A 20,472-nucleotide genomic window follows, 5' to 3' on the forward strand; every position below is an offset into this window, starting at 1 on the left:
TTAATCACCAGCTTCTAGATTAAATTTCTGACCCATTTTGGGGTACATTCAACCCAGTAGTATAGTCATTTTTAACTAATAGTTGGGATAAAATCACAACCCAGCATACTGGGTTAAACGTGTAACCTACACCTACACTTCCTACTCATGTTCATCTGCTATAACCTTGAGAATTGTTTCCTTTGTGCTACAATCTGCTACAATACTGTTTTTAGTGCCTTGGGAATTTCTTTTTGTGTAACATTGTTCTCCTAGCATGGTTTATAGACACAACTAAAACTCCTTCAAATTTTGAATGATGAAGATTGCACTATTTCTAGGGGGAAAAAACAAGTGTTAATAAATTGTTTATATTTGGATCGTTATTTAAAGACACTGGACACATCCTGAACACATTTCTGATTCTGTTCATACGTAAAGCTTTGCATTCATCAATCCGTTTTTCTTCGGCTTAGTCAGTTGTTTATCAGGGGTCACCACAGCGGAATGAACCACCAACTATTTTGACATATGCTTTACACAGTGGATGCCATTCCAGCCACAACCCAGTACTGAGAAACACTAATACACTCCCATTCACACACGCTCTAATACATAAATAATAAATTTGTTTCCTCAATTCACCTATACCGCATGTCTTTGGACTGTGGGGAAAACCAAAGCGCCCCAAAGAAAACCCACACAAACACAGGGAGAACATGCAAACTCCACACAGAAATGCCAACTGGGCTAGCAGGACTTTAATTAGCAACCTACTTGCTTTGAGGCGACAGTGCTACCCACTAAGCCACTGTGATGACTAAAGCTTTACATTTTGATTGAATTTAATCTAAAACTACGTATCAATTATAGATTGTCATCTGCTGGAACAGCAACAGTGACCTTTGACTCAAGTGACACCAATTAATTATTCACTATCTGAGTGAACCTACCTATAGACATCGTTGACAGGAGTAGCTAGCTAAGTAGCTCGTCTACTAGCTAAATTTTTTAATAGCATGACAGAACCTCAGCTACTTAAGAAACAATGCAGCTTTTCCAGTAGTTACTTCTTCCAGCAAGTAGTGGTGTAGCTTGACAACAGCCACATTCCAGTGAATCAACAATGACTTGAAGCACCAGAACTTCGTCTTTACAAGATCACACACTACAACGGTGAATTGCAGCCATCTATTGGTATATCATGCATAATTTAATTTATTACATCAGTTGATGATAATGTATGTTTAATAAGTTAATTATTTTATTATTTGCAATGCTACATTTTGTATTTTGTCCTTTGACATTCTGAGAAATCTAAAACGTGATTAAAAAAATAAAGGTTTGACACCATAACCATATTGTACTGTTTTGCTTTAAAAACTCCTCAATGTTTATTCACTAGTAATGTACGTCATATTGAAAAGAAGTAGCTTCAATGTAACTAGCTACTTTTAGGAAATAACTTCTAGTGCACTTTTTTAAAGGGGTAGTTTAACAGTACAGGGTTCAACAATAAGGACTGCCCGATGCGTAAGAGACGCTCGGGACAGTAGACAGGATCGTTACTGGCACGATTAGGCCAGTGTTGCCTTGTTTCTAAAGTTTAATTAGTCTGTGACAGTGCGACTATTTGTCAGTTGCGTGCAAATGCAGTTTTATAATCGTAAAATATAATTTGTGCTTTTAAGCCTTTAAATGCTACCGTTTCTGTGACCTCGTAAACACCATATTGCTTTTCAGTTCCTCTTATCTGATTCGATGTTGCTAGCACTTTATTTTTGTTCGTAACTTGGTAACTACCAGTACAGCGAAGAGACAGCAACATGGTGGCAACATCAAATTATGAGGCTAACATCTTGAACACAGACATTTAAAAAAATAAGCAAGGTTTTGCACAGTTTGCTGTCAGTTTGGCAAAGCATGCAGCCACCTTTAGTTAAATCATTTAGAACTGCAGTAAAATACCTGCACATTTTTCCATACTGCTCTTTTTGTTTCCACAACACTTTGGATGTATTAATACATTAAAATACATTCATTTTCTAACTTTTATTGATATTGTGTAAGTGGAAATGTCTACTGCTTGCATTCATGGTGCAAGAGAAGACACCATCAGACTTTGGGCACAAACCTTGTTAACCTTTAACTTTAACCTATACATTTTTTTTAACTTAAAGGTTTACTAATTTGAATCAAGGAGACATCCAAAGTAAAACTTCCATGCCCCATACATTTTTCTTAATTAATTAATTAATAAAGTTTTCCCTCTTTATTATTGATTTTTTTTCTTTTATAGTAATTGTTTAAGGTTCCATGTTTGAGCTTCTAATAACTTTTCTTTATTGTCGTAGACCTCTTTCAGCACGGTTTTGAATACCTTAATCTATTTGTCAATTGTTATTCTTTTATTTATTTATTTTTAACTGGCTTAATTTTACCCTTACTTAACCGTAAATACTAATTTGGTTTATTGACTTTTTGGTTTGGAAATTTGTTTTATGCATATATATTATTATTATTATTATTATTTAACAACCTGTATATGTATTATATATGTTATTATATGTATGTCTGCACACTGCTATATGCTGATCGTCTATGGTTTTTCTGTGTTCAATATTACACAAAATACTACAAAATAAAAAAAACTGATGGCAAAAAAATACATTTATTAACATTTCTTTTAATATTTACATTCTAGATTCATAGATGGTATTTTTGACACATTATGTAAAATATGTGGCTAAGAAATTAACTTTTCTCTTCTTTTTTTGTGGGACCAGTGAAAAGTTTCGCTGGGCCAGTGGAAAACAATCCTTAGCATGGAACCCTGCGGTAGCCTACCTTATTTTCCTGATGATTAGCTTGCAGCTTGACAGTAAGTGTTAAGCAACTAAACGTGCAAACCAAAAAGTGACAAAGTGGCTCAGCGGTTAGCAAGAAGGTCGCTGGTTTGAGTTACGGCTGGGTCAGTGTGCATTACTGTGTGGAGTTTGCATGTTCTCATCATGTTGGCGTGGGTTTCCTTCAAGTGTTCCACAGTCCAAAAACATGAATTGAATAAGCTGGCCATAGTGTATGCGTGTGGAGTGTGTATGGTTGTTTCCCAATACTGGGTAGCTAAAAGGGCAGCTGTGTAAAAACATGTTGAATAGGTTGGCGGTTCATTCCGCTGTAGCGACCCCTGATGAATAAAGGGACTAAGCCGTAAGAAAAAATGAATGATTTTGCACATTGAAATTATATTATAACCATTTATAATCACAATAGTAACTTTTAGCTTAGGAAAACTATTTTGTAAAAAACAAGAGTACAACTCTAAAAGGTGCAATCGTTTTTCCAAACACGCTACAATTCCAAATAAATACGAAACGTGAAGTGTTATGATCAAATTCCACGACAAACTCAAATCTAAAAGCAAGAACTTCCGCTGCACTACTGAAGAGAGGAGGTAATTGGCTGCTTGGCATTGCGTCACACTGATATCCACCGCTGTGGTTGGCTGAAAAGGCTTCATTACAGTTGCATAGCGATCCTCCTGGTGCGGCTTTAGAGACAACGACAGAAAAAAATGAAGAGTTAGCCGTGCACGAGCAATGTACAGGCTGCTTTTACTAACAGCTGGGTGACTCCCCGCGGTGTGCTGGAGTTGCTATGAAGGTACAGACATTTGCTGTTATACTTGATTAGTTTTGAACTTGTTTCTGTTTTCCCTGTCTGTAATGCTAGCGTTGATAGTCTGCTATCTTTGCTATCAGCTCGATAACTAACAGCTGATTGCCAGTTTAGCGTTCCATGCATTGATGACAAGCGTATTAGCATTGACTCTCATCAGTTTAGCAGCTGACATCATGTTTGTGTTATATATCAGTATTCAGTTATCATTGCATCTGCCCAGTAATGTGTTTGTTTGTTTTTTACTCCCCTGCTGTCATGTTTTCATTTGTTGGGAGGTGAGACCCAGCAACTGGACTGATCCTTCACAATGACAATTGGGAGTTGATTATGTTGTTGATTCCCTATGAAAATAAAATAAACACCATGGTTACTTTCTGTTGAGTAAGAGCTCGGGCTGCAGTCAGAAGTCATTTAAAGCACACTAATCCCTTGTTATGGCTTAGCCTTATTCCCATCCTTCTCTAATGAGATTGAGCCCAGTCAATGGGAACTATTTCGGGATGGGACATTCTGAATGATCCTGAAAATATGGGATAGTAAAGCGCATAAGCTCAGATTTACTATTGCTATCATGTGGGTACACTCCCATTGGATGACTGGGGTAAAGTTGGTTTTAGATTCAGACGTTCATTCATTCGTTTACCTTAGGCTTATTCTCTTATATATTAGCTTTCTAATATATATATATATATATATATATATATATATATATATATATATATATATATATATATATATATATATATATATATATATATATATATATTTGCATGCTAATTCCGATTGAATATTCAAACTAACAATACAGAGAATGCTAAATGAACGAATGTAAGAATATGAAATCAATTTTACTTCCATCCTGCTGCAAATCAGATTTCCTTCAAATTTTAGGGTCGGAGAGGAAATGTGGTTGAGGTAAAATTGGTTTTATATTCACACATTCGTCCATTTTTAAAGAGTGACAACTTATGGCACAATCCCTACATTGTTTAGGCTATTATTATAAATATTTGGTCTGAAATCACATGTTAGAATGATAGCAAAAGAACATGAGCACTCATTAATTGACTGTGAACATGTCTGATATGCTAATATGATTTCCCTATTTAGACTTTGCCAATGTTCGGAAACTATATTAGAAAGGTGAAAGTCTGAATGTGTGAATATAAAACCAACTTTACCTCCGTCATCAAGTACACAAACAAAAAACTGAGAAAAAAATTACATAAAAAAATCAATAGTAATAATAACTAATAATAATAATAGTCCATTGGTTAACTACATTTTATTACATAACCGAATTGCTTAAGGCACAAAAGTAAATTCATATCCATTTGTTGAACATCTTATTGTCTTTAGATGTCGCCTAAGGGGGATCCACTCAACATATCTGCTCAATATATGTTGAAAAATGACAAAATACTTTCAATATATGAATTGTAAAAGGTCTTAAGAATAACTTTTTCTACATCAAAGGAGTTGATTTTCAAGTTGATACAAGCAGTCTTTGAGCCTTATTCATAATTGTTTGTGTGTTTTGATCAAATTTCAACCTGTTGTCAATAATTGTTCTCGCTAGGTACCTATATTCCTCCACAACTTTGACCTGTGTCATTTATGACCACCCTTTGGAGAGCAGGTGTTTTTTTTGCCAAAGTTAAAGAGCATTTTTTTGGTTTTTGACAGGTTCTGAGTGTCTGACACATACATTCACACACGCACTTACCCACGCCAACACGGTGAGCACATTCAAAGTCCACACAGAAATGCCAACTGGTCAGGACTCGAACCAGTGACCTTCCTGCTGTGAGGTGACAGTGCTAACCACTGAGCCACCGTGCCACCCACATACGTATTCTCCTTCATAATATAATTTCAGAAAAATATTCTTTGCTGTTTCTGAATGATGAAATCATATTAGCAGCTAATGACTAGCAAAGTCCAACATTGTTCACTGTCCTACTTGTATGTGATTTCAGATCAAATATTCAGAGTAGCATGGTAAACAATGTAGGGAGTGTGTCAAGTTGTCACTGTTCAAAAATGAACAAATGTGAAAATATAAAACCAGCTTTACCTCAATCATGGGATGGTCCTGGTTGGGTGTGTATCGGTAAATTTAGTCGTGGTTTGTTTTTAAATATTCTTGAGGTTGTTTTGCGTGCAGATCACATTTCCTATTTTGATTTTTATTCTAATTCTCATTTTAAACTTTTACATTTTCAATCTTACCTTAAAACTTGTATGCATTATTATGATTTGCACCACAGATCCAACCTGACAATAATATTCAGCAGTTTCAAAAGGAAAAAAAGTAGATTATTGCATATTAATGTTAAAAATTGTATCTAATTTATGTATTCATTTGTTTGTGGTTTTAATTGTGTATTTATCAATGAAATGCTAAAAATGCTAAAAAAATAGCCGCTGTTGCTGACATAGCAATAAACAAAAATATATGATCTACATTAGGGCTGCATGATATTGGAAAAACTGATGTTGTTTTGTTTTTGTGTGATTTTTTTTTTTTTTTTTTTCATTTTTTCTATTTTTTATTTTATTTTTTTTTTTTTAATTTATGTTTTAAATCAAAATATGTTTAAATTTCACTAGATGACTTAAGTAATCATTTGGAAAGAACACATCTTTTTACATTGATTGGAATGATTTTATAGAAAAGTGAATCTGCAGAAAATATACAAAAATGTACTAAAAAAAGAGCAGATGAAAATGATAGATTACATATATGTGATACATGTAAATGAAATTAACAGTGCTTCATGGTCCATTACTAGGTATAGAAATTCAATAATCAAGAAAACTAATTAAGAAAATGCCTGCATTTATATGTGTTTTTGATTTTGAAATGTTCCAAGGGGACCTAAAAACATGACTGGTCCGGCTGTTTAGGTTATGGTTATTTGGGCTTACAATATACAAAAGACAAGAGAATCATGTAATTGGGATATAAAACAAACAAAAAAACTCACCTTTCAAAGATCACCTACGACTTCACTGAGCAATAGTCATGGCACAATAAGCAAATCCCAGCCAGGTCCATCACATTTCCGTTATGTTCTGTGCTATTTGCATTGTTGTGAGAAAATGCAAGAATTTTATTTGTTTGTTATTTGTTTGCATTCTGACTACTTAAAGTATGTTTACTTGTTTGTGTTGTGAGGATTTGCTTCTATTTATATACAGGTTGAGCCATTTAGATTAATACACCTTAATAAACTTATTGGGAATTTCACAAGAAAACCCATGGTGTGCTTGGTTTTAAACGTAACTTTATTCTTTCATGAGTTGTTTACAAGCCCCCTCACATATACTAATGTGCCACAAACAGGATGTTAATATCACCAACCATTCCCATTTTATTAAGGTGTATCCATATAAATGGTCCACCCTGTATGTTGTATATATTATAAATATTTTTTTAAATTGCATGTGTTTTTTTTTTTTTATTGCATATGTTTTCTTAAATTGTAGTGCATTCAGCTCTTTCCGCCACTGACTCCCCAAATCAGGTCTACTGAAATCAGGTCTGGTTCCTGGTTAATTATAATCCCAATTTGTACTGCGGATTCTGCGATTATAGACCATTTTGAGGGATGTAAACAAAAACAATGGGCCCAAATTGTATTTCCTGTTTTATATTTTTAATTACAATAGCTTCTGAGAATCCAAAAAGAGCCACATATTGATAAATGATGTTATGGTAGCTGTTTTAACATCAAGTTATGATTGAATTGCCTCTTGTTACAGTTATGAAATAGTTTAACAACGAGCAGGAAATGTTCATGTGCCAATGAGATAACCACATTAAAATGGTCTATATTGTGGATCCCTAATAAATATGATTATGTATTATTATTTTTTTCTGTACTATTTATTAGAGCTGCACTATATTGGAAAAATCTAACATTGGGATTTTTTTCCTCTTCTGCCATTTATATATTGTAATATGAATACAATTTCACAAGATATGTTGAATAACCATTTTGAAAGAGTTAATAATTTTAGACTGATTGCAATGATTCTGTGCTTATGCATTAAATAAAAGAAACAATCTACTAGCGTAGACAAAATTGCCACTGGCTTTCATAGTTTGGGACTTGTAGAGCTGCACAATGGATTTGCTCTTCAGTGTTTGGATTCCCAGCAGTGAATATTAGAAATAGAAATATAAGACTATAGAAATAAAGATGAATTGAATGGGATTGAAATTGAATAAATTCAATAAAGAAAAAGATAGAAATTTTATAAACAGCGTTTTATTATTTTTCGAGGAGCTGAACTGTATACAGTATACACTAGCTACTGTATGTTTCCATCCAAAGATGCATATTAGCCTTCTGCGCAAAATGGTAATATTGCATAAAACACTTGCAAATAAAGCACTGTTGCCATCTTGTTTTTCATCATGTTTCTATTAGTCAAAAAGAACAAAATCATCACTTACATTAAAACTGGTGCCAAATATCAAAAATAAAAGTGGGAAATGGTGTGTGTACGAGAAGCCACTGTAGGCCTTTTATATAATCTTTGGGAGCTATACAGTAATTAAATAATCAAATGAAAAACAATACATTTATAAGCAATTCAATAGAATTTATTAATCGTTATTAATTTGTCAAATTAAAAAACAGTTCTATTTCTTAGGCCTGAATGATTTAAAAACCCTCACACAGTCACAGGCCTCAAGAAACATTGGCAAAATTATCAAATAAAGTCCAACCTCAACATTACGTGTTTCTGTGATACGACTATTGCGAATGATCACATTTGTGATATTGATACTGCAGCCCTACTGTTTACTTATCTGTCTATTGTTTAGTGTTATTTTTTAAACTGCTGTGCTGACACAATGTAATTTCGTTCTGTGTACACCAGTACATTTTTGAATGACTGTAAAGTTTGTCAAATGTTTTGTGTGCAGGCGGGGGCCTCGTCCATGTGGGCATCATGCTGTGGTCTGCTGAATGAGGTGATGGGTACTGGGGCCGTAAGAGGGCAGCAGCCAGGTTTCGGGGCAGGTGCGGGGCCGTTTCGTTTCGCGCCTACTGCCGGATACTCCACATACCCGCCCGCCAACTCCAACAGCACCAGCCTGGTGTGTCAAGCCTGTAGACAAGCGTTCTCTGTCTTCAGGAGGAGGGTATGTAGATCTGCATACACGCTTCTTCCGCCTTTTCATTTCAGTCATGACGCCATGAGGTGGTTTAAAACAAACATTGCTTTCTCATATTGATGTAGTTCTAATTTAAGAAGATGAGACCTTCATGATGAACATGTACTTGATTAAAATGAAGTTATACAGTGCTCAGCATAATTAAGTACATTTTGAAAATTTATATTTTATCCATTTCTCAGTGAATATGAGTCATATATTTTGGTGCATTTAAACAAAACCGATTCCAATACCACTCTCTTTAAAAGGCCTTTAAATTCACAGAAAGACACAATTTTATTTAGTTTTAACTATTTTTTGCTAATTATTCCTTGCCCAAGGTGCACAGTAAGAAAATGTTGTTTTACCCAGCTCTGTACAAACTCGAGGTATATTAAAAAGCAAACACTTAGAAGAGCGTAGCTGGTTATTCCCAGAGCTAAGACAAAGCAGAGTACAAAGATAGCTGGAAGTTTACCTAAGCTAGCTTTATAGATAAAAATGTACCAGTGCTGTTTTCTGCGGACGGAAATCCAACCATCTCATATAAAATGCAATGATGAGGAAGAGAATTTGCATTTGTAATGGAAGTAGAAGCATGAATCAAGTCTTGTTAGAATAGAAGATGCCTCATACATGTATAATATATCATCATAAGCACATAAAAGTAGCTTCTAAGTTTCTTTTTAGCATTAAAAGTAAAATTAAATTATTTTTTTTTAAATAAAAGCCAAGTTTCAGGCTTCCTATTTAGATCACCAATGTGTACATAAAAAAAAAAAAGCTTATAAATCTAGATACCCAAGTACTTGTAAGAAGTTACTCTTTTAATAGTTTTTTTTTTATCAGATGTAAAAAAAAAACATAATCTTTGTATTCTGTGAGTTTACAACCGATTTTAAATTAACCAGAGAATTTTTCAATGACTGAAATGCAATCTGAAGTACGGCTGGCTATAAAATCAGGATCTATTTATTGACCAAACACCATTGTCAATAACGATAAAAAAAGTTTGGTATGAAGTTTCAGTATGAAGGCTATAGTTTGATTAAAATTTGGCCGGTGAGTGTGCACCTTGGAAGCAATGCCAATAAGCTTAGGGTGTGAGTTTGTTATTTTTCAAAAACATTGGATCTTTTCTGAATGCCGCGAACGCACCACAATTCATGCAAGTAGATCTAACCAATCTGCTTCACAATTTGTATGGAATATACACAGTAATGGCAGACTTATTACCTCAGACAAACACAGCGCATCCAAACACTGTAGTGCCTTTTACTTTTCTTCTTAAACTTGAGCTGCAGTAATGGTTGACCAATTATCATTCTATTTGACCAATTGAGAAAACTGTTATGGTCGCCCAGTTACGAGAGACGCTATAGAAAATGGTGAAGGAATCTACACTCTTGCACTTGTCACTTCAGGTCAGAATGACAACACATGCGAAATGAGTTCCGTATAGCAGCAGTGAAGAGATTGTAAATAAGCAAGCATGTAAGGATGTCGCCAGAGTGGCTTTTCGGTTTCTTTTCTTGTGCATCCCAGCCACCAGCTACCCATATGAAACATTTTTTTTTAGCATAGGGGTAATATTGTCATTCAACTACACAATTTGTAATGTTGCAATATGTATTTGAATAATGATGGTTAGTTCTTTTATGAAGAACTATTTCTATTATGAAGAGATCAGATATTTAGTTAAAATGTTTTTTTTTTAACCATTTAAACTATTGTGATGTTGGTCAATTAAAATAAAGTGGTTAAATGACAAAAAAATGTTTGCAATATCGCCCAGCCCTAATCTGAAGCTCTTTGTTCTAACACTGAAGGACATTTTAGTAGGTGCCATTTAGGTATAAATTATATAATCATTATTTCTTCACATCACGTAGGGAAAAATGACAAGTTCAGATGCAAAAAGATAATGGCATCTGAAATTTCCTCTCTAAAACTAGCGGTTTAAGTTCAGTTATTTTACTTTAAAGGCAATGAAAGTAACCTATTTTTTGCCATAAGAGTAAAATTGCTGAAACTGCACACAACAACCTGTGTAAAATGCTAATTTTTGATGAACAACTTCAAGGTTTTTGCATCTAAATTCTTCAAATATAATATTAAATCTTTTGTTAAATTAAAACCCCTTTTTATCTTTGACCCATATGCAAGCAAACTTGAAATAAGACATTTGCAATCTTCAAATCGCATTGTGTCTTCTAATTGTGATTCAGCTCAAACTCTGTCTCTTTTCCTTTTCTCTAATGTAGTACATCTGTTGTGACTGTACGAAGAGTTTCTGTTCACTCTGCTCGGTTCTTCAAGAAAACCTACGCAGATGCACAACTTGTCACCTACTGAAGGGCACTGCATTCCAGCGGTCGCAGCTCATGCGTCTGCGTGTTAAAGACCTGCGGCAGTACCTCATGTTACGCAACATTAACACTGATACCTGCAGGTACATCTACACAGATCTCTTCTACTTGTGCATGTGTATTATGAAAAATTGCTTGTGTTCTTGACTCATTTTGTTGTCTTTCTTAGGGAGAAGGAGGATCTTGTGGACTTGGTGCTTTGTCATCATGGTGCAGAAAGTGAGGATGATCCTGATACACCTTCTCTGCAGTCCCACCCTTTGTATAGCCCACCACCTTTAATCGAAGAGCCCACTTCCCCTCTCTCAGCACTCTCTCCAACTCGAGAACCAATCAGTAGGAGCAACAGCTCCGAGTCCACCAATCAGGTGCGTCCAGAACATTAGAACTGATTGTCTGCATCAGAGGGGGATTTTTGGATAGCTGCATCTCTGTTTTCAAAAGTTGTTTCAGTCCGTCTATACTAAAAAGGAACACTAGGGGCTCTAATTTGACGATCCAGGTGCAAAGTCCAAACCGCAGGGTGCATTAAAGGTGTGTCCGCTTTAAAAAAAATCTGCTTTGTGCCATGGCGCATGGTCTAACAGGGTTGAGCTTATTCTTTTAATGACTTAAAGGTGTGTTTTGAGAATAAACCAATCTGAGTCTCATCTCCCATTCTCTTTAAGAGTCAGTTGCGTCACGCCATAGCACATTTGCTATTTACATAGTGGACTTTGTAAATGGAAAAACTGAATGCTTCACTAGAGAGAAAACAGTTAAACAGAGTATCTACAGTGAGCGGATGAGAAAACGAGCCTCCTCATGATTTACTTTCACTCTCGTGGATAAGGAAACGTGTTGTACGCAGATATCAGTTAGCCTATACATAATTAATTTAGTTTGTTAAGCGAAAATATTTGTTTCAAACTATTTCTAAATTCAGTTCTAATTTCCAGCAAATGAATAAATGAACAATAATAACGAAGTGTGTTTAAAAAAAACTGAGCTATATCCAAATACACTTGCTATGCCCCAAATGGTCTAAAACCTGACAGGTGGACAAATCTAAGCTTGTTTTTAATAAAACAAAAACTTAAATATCGAAATTACTCTTGCACCGAGCTGAAACTAGCAAACAACAATTGCGCTGCGCAGAGTGTGTGATAGGGCCCTAGCATTTACAAGCAAAAATGGGATCTTTAGCCATTTCAAAATGCTGTGTTTTCATGGGAAGAATATGCTGGAGTAGTGTGGAAGACGGATGTAACTGAAACAAAGTTATGTGTTTAAAAAAAACAAAAAAAAAAACCACACACACACACACACACACTTTTTTCGAATGAATGGTAATTCAGAAAACTATTTTACATTTTTGCAATGGTCAAGTGAGTTAAAAGTGTGTTAAACTAAAACTAAAAAATTAACTTTCTGTGCTGAATTACAGAAATAAAGCATTGAAACGACCTCAATAAGCTATTATGAGAAAAGATGTCTATTTCTAGCATTTTTACATACTTTTAATACTACTTTTCTATTTTATTTTTCTATTTTAAATTTGGCTTTGAGATGTATGGCAATTTAAATTAAGCTTATTTATTGAGAATTTCATTGTCAATATATCGCTGCAACCTTTTTTTTATTTTCGAAAAGGTGTATTGTATAAAATGTTTCTAAATTGTGTTTGTTTTTGCCATGAAATAGCCGGGGCTGCTATGGCAGGAAACTCAAAACGTTCTCTCTCGTATTTAATGCTGATTTCACAGTGCAATAGTTTTGTTACAGTAGTCACTGACGTTGACTAATTGATTGTTGAGTTGTTTCATAGAAGCATGGCAATCTACGCGTTTCTTCCCAGCCGGTCATTACTTCCCATCTTTTATAGATAAACAAAATGTCGTCAAATAAGTTGAAAAAAAAAAAAAAATAGACTAAAAACAAGAGTTTTAAGGCCTGTCACAATAATCAGTATATCGACCTAACAAGCAAAACACATGGACATAACCCTGAATAATTTTTGCCCATATATATCAAGTTTACATATAAATGAATGTCTTAAAAAATTACGCAGATTATGCAGCTTCTGTGATTTCATCTAATCTGCATTGGAGGTGTCAGCTTTTGTTTACTTATAGGAATTTTCACATTTTCCAGGGGTCCGTTCTTCGTACGTGGATTACTCAGTTAGCTGGATTTGGATATTGACGATTTGACACGATCCAGGATCGTTTCGTTCTTCAAAGTTGATCCAAGAGTTGTTGTCATAGCAACAGTTCTGCTAGGTCAAACCTGATCGGGAGCAGGTTCAATTCATATAAACAGGATTAGATCGGCTCAGTTCAAGCAAAGATAATACAGAAAGTATGTTCCGAATTCTGATATTTTCTTACAGTAGTAGTTATATACACTTGGGAAATTGGTACATATTTTTTTAACTATATATATGTATAAAGTTATAGTCATTAATAAAATAAATTAAGTTATACATATTAATAAAACGTATGCAATCTGCACCCTCGAAATGAAAGTACAAGATTTTTTTCTGGGTGAAATGTTAAAGTAGGCTACTTAATATTTTAAGGCCTTTAAACGATTTGATGGTTTAAACTGTTTGAATTGTTGACTGACTAGTAGTTTATTTCTCACATGGAATTAAGAGTCAACTAAATTACAGGAAAATGTATATTCTGTGGGCACAAGAGCACTAAATCTAGTTGTTTAGCAGCAGTGTGTGTGAATCTGTCCCAACGCTTAAGTTCAAAGTACTGTATAAACCTATTAAATAGATCTCGTCTTCCTTATCACATGCCTGGTTATTGTGTCCTAATGCCAATTGTTGTTTACAAATCAACCTGAAACACTATTTTATATAATTTGCGCACCAGCTGATTTGCTGAACACCCTTTGGCCACACCTCTAATGCTCTGCTTAGTCGTTTAGAAAAGATTTTAACAGTTTTAAATAAATCACTTTAGAAAGTTTTAGCGAAAATCAATCTTTTCCATTTTAATGGAGAAATTCATAAAAATGCTTGTAATAGTCATTAAAGAGTAAATTGAGAATAATTTTAAAGAGTAATTTTAAAAATGTCATATATATATATATATATATATATATATATATATATATATATATATATATATATATATATATATATATATATATATATATATATATATATATATATTAGGGGTGTCAAAATTAATCGTTTCTTCGGTGCACGCGATGCAGACGTGGACAATTCGGTATCGGTTCAGTAATAATCATAACCGGTTATTACTGACGTCATTTACCTCATATGTGCTGTGTCGCGAGGGAGGTGATCGCGAGTATTTACAACGCTTTAACTACCTAAATCTCATAAACTGTGCACAATTTCACTGTGTGTTTGCTGGATCAGTCTTTCACTGACATATACAAAAATAGCCCCTATTTCACTGAGATCGAGAGAATGAAAGTAGCCTACTCCATTTCTCTCTTTCTCTCTCTCTCGCTCTCGCTCTCGCTTTCTCTCTGTCTCTCTCTCTTTCTCTCACACACACACACACACACACACACACACACACACACACACACACACACACACACACACACACACACACACACACACACACACACACAGTGGCCCATTTGACCTGCTGGGGTGGCTTTTCTTCTCCTCTCGGCTGTTTTACAGCATTACTTTTGGATACAGAAACGAGTGCGTGTCTGCAGAGTTTTCTCCACCGTGTCTATCATGCATCAGTTGTGAGATCGCCGCTGCCGCCTGCCGCTCATCAGTGTCACTTATCTGAAGAGCGCAGCGCGCAAGAGCCAATCGCAACCGTTTTTGTTGAGGGTGTGACCAATCAAAGGGGTGTAAGAGAACTAGACAAGGATCAGAAATTGAGCTGGATGTTTATATTTGTTTATGTTATTTTCTTAATGCTCGTTTTGTTTAAAGTTACAATCAAAGAGGTGTAAGAGAACTAGACAAGGATCAGAAATTGAGCTGGTTGTTTATATTTGTTTATATTATTTGCTTAATGCTCGTTTTGTTTAAAGTTACAGTTTATATATCTGACTGTTTGTATTAAACGACAAAATTGTATTACAAATTATGTATAAATATAAATATATTCATACATTTTAATACAAGAACTACTGCTGTGAAGAAAATATAAAACTGTGTATGGAAAGCATCGTCAATGCACCGTGATATCGAATTAAACCGAATCGATGGCATGATAATCGTAACCGAACCGAACCGTGAGACTAGTGTAGGTTCACAGCTCTAATAAATATATATATATATATATATATATATATATATATATATATATATATATATATATATATATATATATATATATATATATATATATATATATATATATATATATATATATATATATATTTATAATGTTTATAATTATAATGTTTATAATTATAATGTTTATAATATTGCAAAATATGCAAAATAACTAGATCATATGTCCAAATTAGCTCAATATTTACATTTTCACAAATTATTTTTAATCAGTATTTCATGTCAAACATTGCCAATTCCTCAGCTACAGAAGTGTAGTGTTAATGCAGTGCAGAAAAATCTGTTCTCAAAATGTCTAGTTCACAAATGCATGTGACAGAACTGGTTTGCACAGTTTTAGTTTTAAATTTAAGTCTACTTTGTAACATTTTATGCTCTCGAGAGACTAAAGCTAATGCGAAAGAAGCTTGGCTGATGTGTTTATTTGTGGCAGTCTGGCGAATTCTTGCTAAAGCTGTACTCGAAGGCTTAGCATGGATGGCTAATTATATTCTTTCTTTGTAAACATTCCTTGCTGATAGGATATTGAGGACTCCACTTCAGTCTCACTCCTTAACCTTGACCAGACAGAACACACGCCAGAGGTGAGTTACTGTCTTAAAGGCAACCTATTATGCAAAAATCACTTCTATAAAGGGTTTTAAACACAGTTGTGTGGCAGCAGTCTGTGAGTATATCCAGCTTCTATTGATAAAAATGTATACATTTTATTATTTATAATCACACTTCATTTAAAAAACATGCAGAAACACTTTGATTGACGATTTGTAAGTGTCATCAAAGTGGGAAATCCCCACCCATTAGTGACAATCTCTTCCTAATTGGCATAGGACGCTATGGAATCTGCCACTATGCTGACACGTAGGCATTTGTAGCTCCATCCTTGTTTGAAAAGAGGACTGGGAGCACAATCTCATTTGAATTTAAAGAGACAGTCACCAAAATGGCACAATAAGGATAAAAGCCTAAAAGAGAAAGTTTTAAAAAGTAGTTTGTGTGGTATTTTTGAGCTGAAACTTCACATACACACTTTATGGACACCAGAAACTGATTTTACATCTTTCCCTTTCACTGTACTAACACTAAAGTTCAGATTTGTTCCTCATGTAAGAGCAAAAGAGAAGTTTGATTAATGTTTGAGCTGCAAACATTGCAACACTGCTGACAGTGCCATATAGATAAATGATAGATGTGCATCTACAAAAAACTAACCGTGTTTTTATTATAGTATGAGTGTATTAGCCATCAATTTTCCACAATGACTATCAGTTGTGTAGCTACAATTTTACTACATATACCATGGTTAAACTATGATTAGTATTACAAAGCAAGGGAAAATATGCAATGTTGTTGAGTGTTGTGATAAGAATATCTCTTGCGATTTTATAACTTTTCCAATAAGTGAAAATGCAATTTAAAAGGTATCAGATATATTTTTGATGTAATTAAATCTGATGTCAAGATGCATGCATTTAGACGATACAACAATATGAATGACTGAAAACTTCAGCAGATAGTGTGATTCTTTATCATTCTTTATCATCATTTTCCTCAGCTGTTGCTGCTACTATTTTGCATCTGAATATCGAAACAAACATAACAGTGGAAAAATTGACATTGCCAAACAGAATACAAAACGATAAAGAACAAGAAAATATATACAGTTGAGGTAAGAATTATTAGCCCCCTTTGATTTTTTTTTTCTTCTTTTTAAAATATTTTCCTAATGATGTTTAACAGAGCAAGGAAATTTTCACGTTATATATCTGATAATATATTTTCTTCCGGAAAACAGAAGTTTTTGTTTTATTTTGGCTAGAATAAAAGCAGTTTTTAATTTTTTTTAAACACCATTTCAAGGTCAAAATTATTAGCCCCTTTAAGCTTTTTTTTTTCTCGACTGTCTACTAAACAAACCATCGTTATACAATAACTTGCCTAAGTACCCTAACCTGCCTAGTTAACCTAATTAACCTAGTTAAGCCTTTAAATGTCATTTTAAGCTGTGTAGAAAAGTCTTGATAAATATCTAGTAAAATATTATTTACTGTCATCATGGCAAAGATAAAATAAATCTATTATTAGAAATGAGTTATTAAAACTATTATGTTTAGAAATGTGTTGGAGAAATCTTCTCTCTGTAAAACAGAAATTGGTGAAAAAATAAACAAGCAGTCTAAAAATTTAAGGGGGCCAATAATTCTGACTTAAACTATGTATAGTAAACAAAACAAAAAGGGTTTGCATTTACAAGGTTTATTTTATGTAGGATTTTTTTACACAAAGACCTTAATTCTGACAGTCTTTAAAGCTTTCTTATTAGTCGATGCTTTATATCAGGGGTCACCAATCTCGTTCCTGGAGATTCGGTGCCCTGCAGGGTTTAGCTCCAATTTGCCCCAACACACCTACCTGGGTGTTTCAAGTATACCTAGTAAGACCTTGATTAGCTTGTTTTGGTGTGTTTGATTGTTGTTGGAGCTAAAATCTGCAGGACGCCGGACCTCCAGGAATAAGTTTGTTGATCCCTGCTTTATATTGTAACTAGTTTTTATTTAAGATTTTATTTCTAGATTTTAGCTCCGCTTTTAATTCAATTCAGATAGAAATTTTCCTTCAAAGATTACTTGATTTATAGGAGTGAAATGTGTTCTTATTTGGTGGATTATAGATTTCCTTTTAAATAGTCCTCAAATAGTAGTTGTTAACGATATGGTGTCTAGAACAATGATTGTAAATGCAGGAGTTCCACAAGGAAGCATTTTATCACCCTTACTTTTTTCTCTTTACACAAATGAACTTAAGATCCAGGATTTAGGTTTTAAGTTATTTAAATACGCAGATGATATGGCACTTGAAGGCTGGTTGACTAAAATAGGAGCAAAAGGAGATACCTTGTACTATAATTATATAAATTTGCTTCAAACTTAGTGTAAAAGGAGTTCACTGGAGATCAGTTTTAGTAAAACCAAGGAGATGATAATTAGCAGAAATAAGCTAGTCCTCAATGGTTGAAACTTCTGGGGCCTCATGTACAAAGACTTGCGTGGAAATCCTACTAAAACATTGCGTACGCACAAAGCTGTAAATGTGCGTACGCAGAAAAAAATTCAGATGTATGAAACACTGCATACGCTGAATCCCACGCATGTTCTTTTGTACATCCGAATGAACGTGAAACTGAGCGCAACATGCACGAGCGCAAAACCCCTCCCTGTTGTAGTACCCTTAACAGTCTCAGTGGCGCAGCTTGTAATACGCGTGTCATCATGTTTTTATACGTTCGAGCATGAACTTGGTTCAAATCCGTGCGGTAGATCGCTCCCATTACATTGGGAAAACAGGCGACCACTGCAAATTTCGCTTTAATGTTTGGCTGGTCAACTGTATGGTATGGAAACCTTATATACCTGCTAGATGAACCTGTCTCATACAGCTGCCATTGCAAGGCTCAAAGACACTTTGTAGAGTGCAATTTAACACAACTACTTCTAGGAGTCGCCAATGGAAATAAAACAGGCATGCACAAAAAATGTGCGTACGCCAGCCATAAAGCTGGTGTGGAGCTGCACACATTCCCACGTTCAGTTCATCGTTAGTAAATCCAAACGTGAGCGATTCTGAGCGTGAAACCTGGCGTACGCAAAGTTTTTGTGCGTACGCAGCGTTGATCCACGAGGCCCCTGGTCCTTGAGGGACATGAAATAGAGACGGTTCAATGTTTTAAATATTTAGGAATATGGATTGATAGTGGATTAATATTTGCTGCAAATGCAGTGTGCATTTAAAAAAAAAAAGCAATGCAAAAATTGCATCTCATTAGGAGGTTATAACAATTTGGTATGAGTCCAGATCTGTCAAGTTCTGGAAATGGTATACAAGAACTTGGTTGAACGTGTTGTGAGTTTTAACAGGAATGCATGGTATTTACTGTTACAAATTAAGGAAAAGCAAAAAATGTGCTTTACCTACAATTGCACTGACAATTTTAACTACTTGACACAAAGACAACCAAATGAATTTTATTCAGTGAGAGTTAAACAGAAAGCACACGTCAATGCTGATGATTGTTCTCATCCCTTGAATATCACATTTCAGCTCTTGCCATCAAAAAGATGTTTTAGGTATCCTCAAGTAAAGAAAAATTTGTGTCAGTGTCCTTTGTGCCGAGTGCCATTAGAATTTTAAATACTGGGTTCTAAGTATGTATAGGGTTTTGAATTGAATTTTTAATGTGATGTATGTGATGACAATGAATGTATTTGTGTTGCCTGTTTTTTTCTGTGGTGTGTGTAATGTAAATGCTGATGTGGTTGAAGTGTGGTGAAGCCCAAAAATAATTTCCACTTGTGGACTATAAAGAAAGTAAAAGTAAAAAGTAGTTAGATGGCCATATAGCAACTTTATATGGTTATTTCTCGCTACTCCTGCCGTGTAGTATTTATTTTCAGGCTCTGGGTTCAACTTTGGGGCCGGCCTAACCAATAGCATGTACTGGGAAGGAGGGTATGGAAATATTTCACCGAGACAAATATAATTCATCAGATGCAGATCTATCTCACGGTTTTATTTCTTGTTGTAAGATAGAGTAATTGGAATAGAATTTTTGAAGTGCCTTCTGAGGTGTTGAAGTTGCAGTCACAACTGGATCCAATGCTTTTAATTCAGGGATTCTCTGAGCAAATGCATTTGTTGTCAAATACACAACATAAATAGTTTTTAAATTGGTCAACTATTGCTAAGAAGCTACTTTTTGGGGAAAAAGGAATCCGCTACATGTAAACAGTGGCTTGGACAAATGAGTTACATTTAACATCTCTGTTACACTTGGAGCAAATATAATACTATTTGAAAAAAAAAAAAAAGCTAAAACAATTTGACAATATTTGGAATCATTTTATCTGTTATTTTCGAAAAAAAATCTTGTGAAATAATGCATCCTTTCTGTAATGTTTTAATATGCTTTTTTCATCATTTCCATT

The 20,472-nt window shown here is 34.4% G+C and overlaps 1 protein-coding gene across 5 annotated transcripts in view; it reads left to right on the forward strand.

Annotated features, from left to right (window-relative positions):
- Positions 1-3,525: 3,525 nt before the first annotated feature.
- rnf34a (ring finger protein 34a) overlaps positions 3,526-20,472 on the forward strand; it is a 47,947-nt gene continuing 31,000 nt past the window's right edge. For 2 of the 5 annotated variants that reach the window (XR_015496857.1, XM_087262826.1), the window contains exons 1-5: positions 3,526-3,642; positions 8,603-8,821; positions 11,098-11,285; positions 11,372-11,570; positions 16,012-16,074. Coding sequence is in view for 3 of the 5 variants with exons in the window: in XM_087262826.1 (XP_087118952.1) it covers positions 3,637-3,642; positions 8,603-8,821; positions 11,098-11,285; positions 11,372-11,570; positions 16,012-16,074 (675 nt within the window). In the remaining 2 variants the exon portion in view is untranslated. 5 annotated transcript variants of the gene reach the window in all.

This window comes from Danio rerio, chromosome 8 (assembly GCF_052040795.2).
Source record: "Danio rerio strain M-AB ecotype USA chromosome 8, GRCz13ab, whole genome shotgun sequence".
Taxonomy (NCBI): Eukaryota; Metazoa; Chordata; class Actinopteri; order Cypriniformes; family Danionidae; genus Danio; species Danio rerio.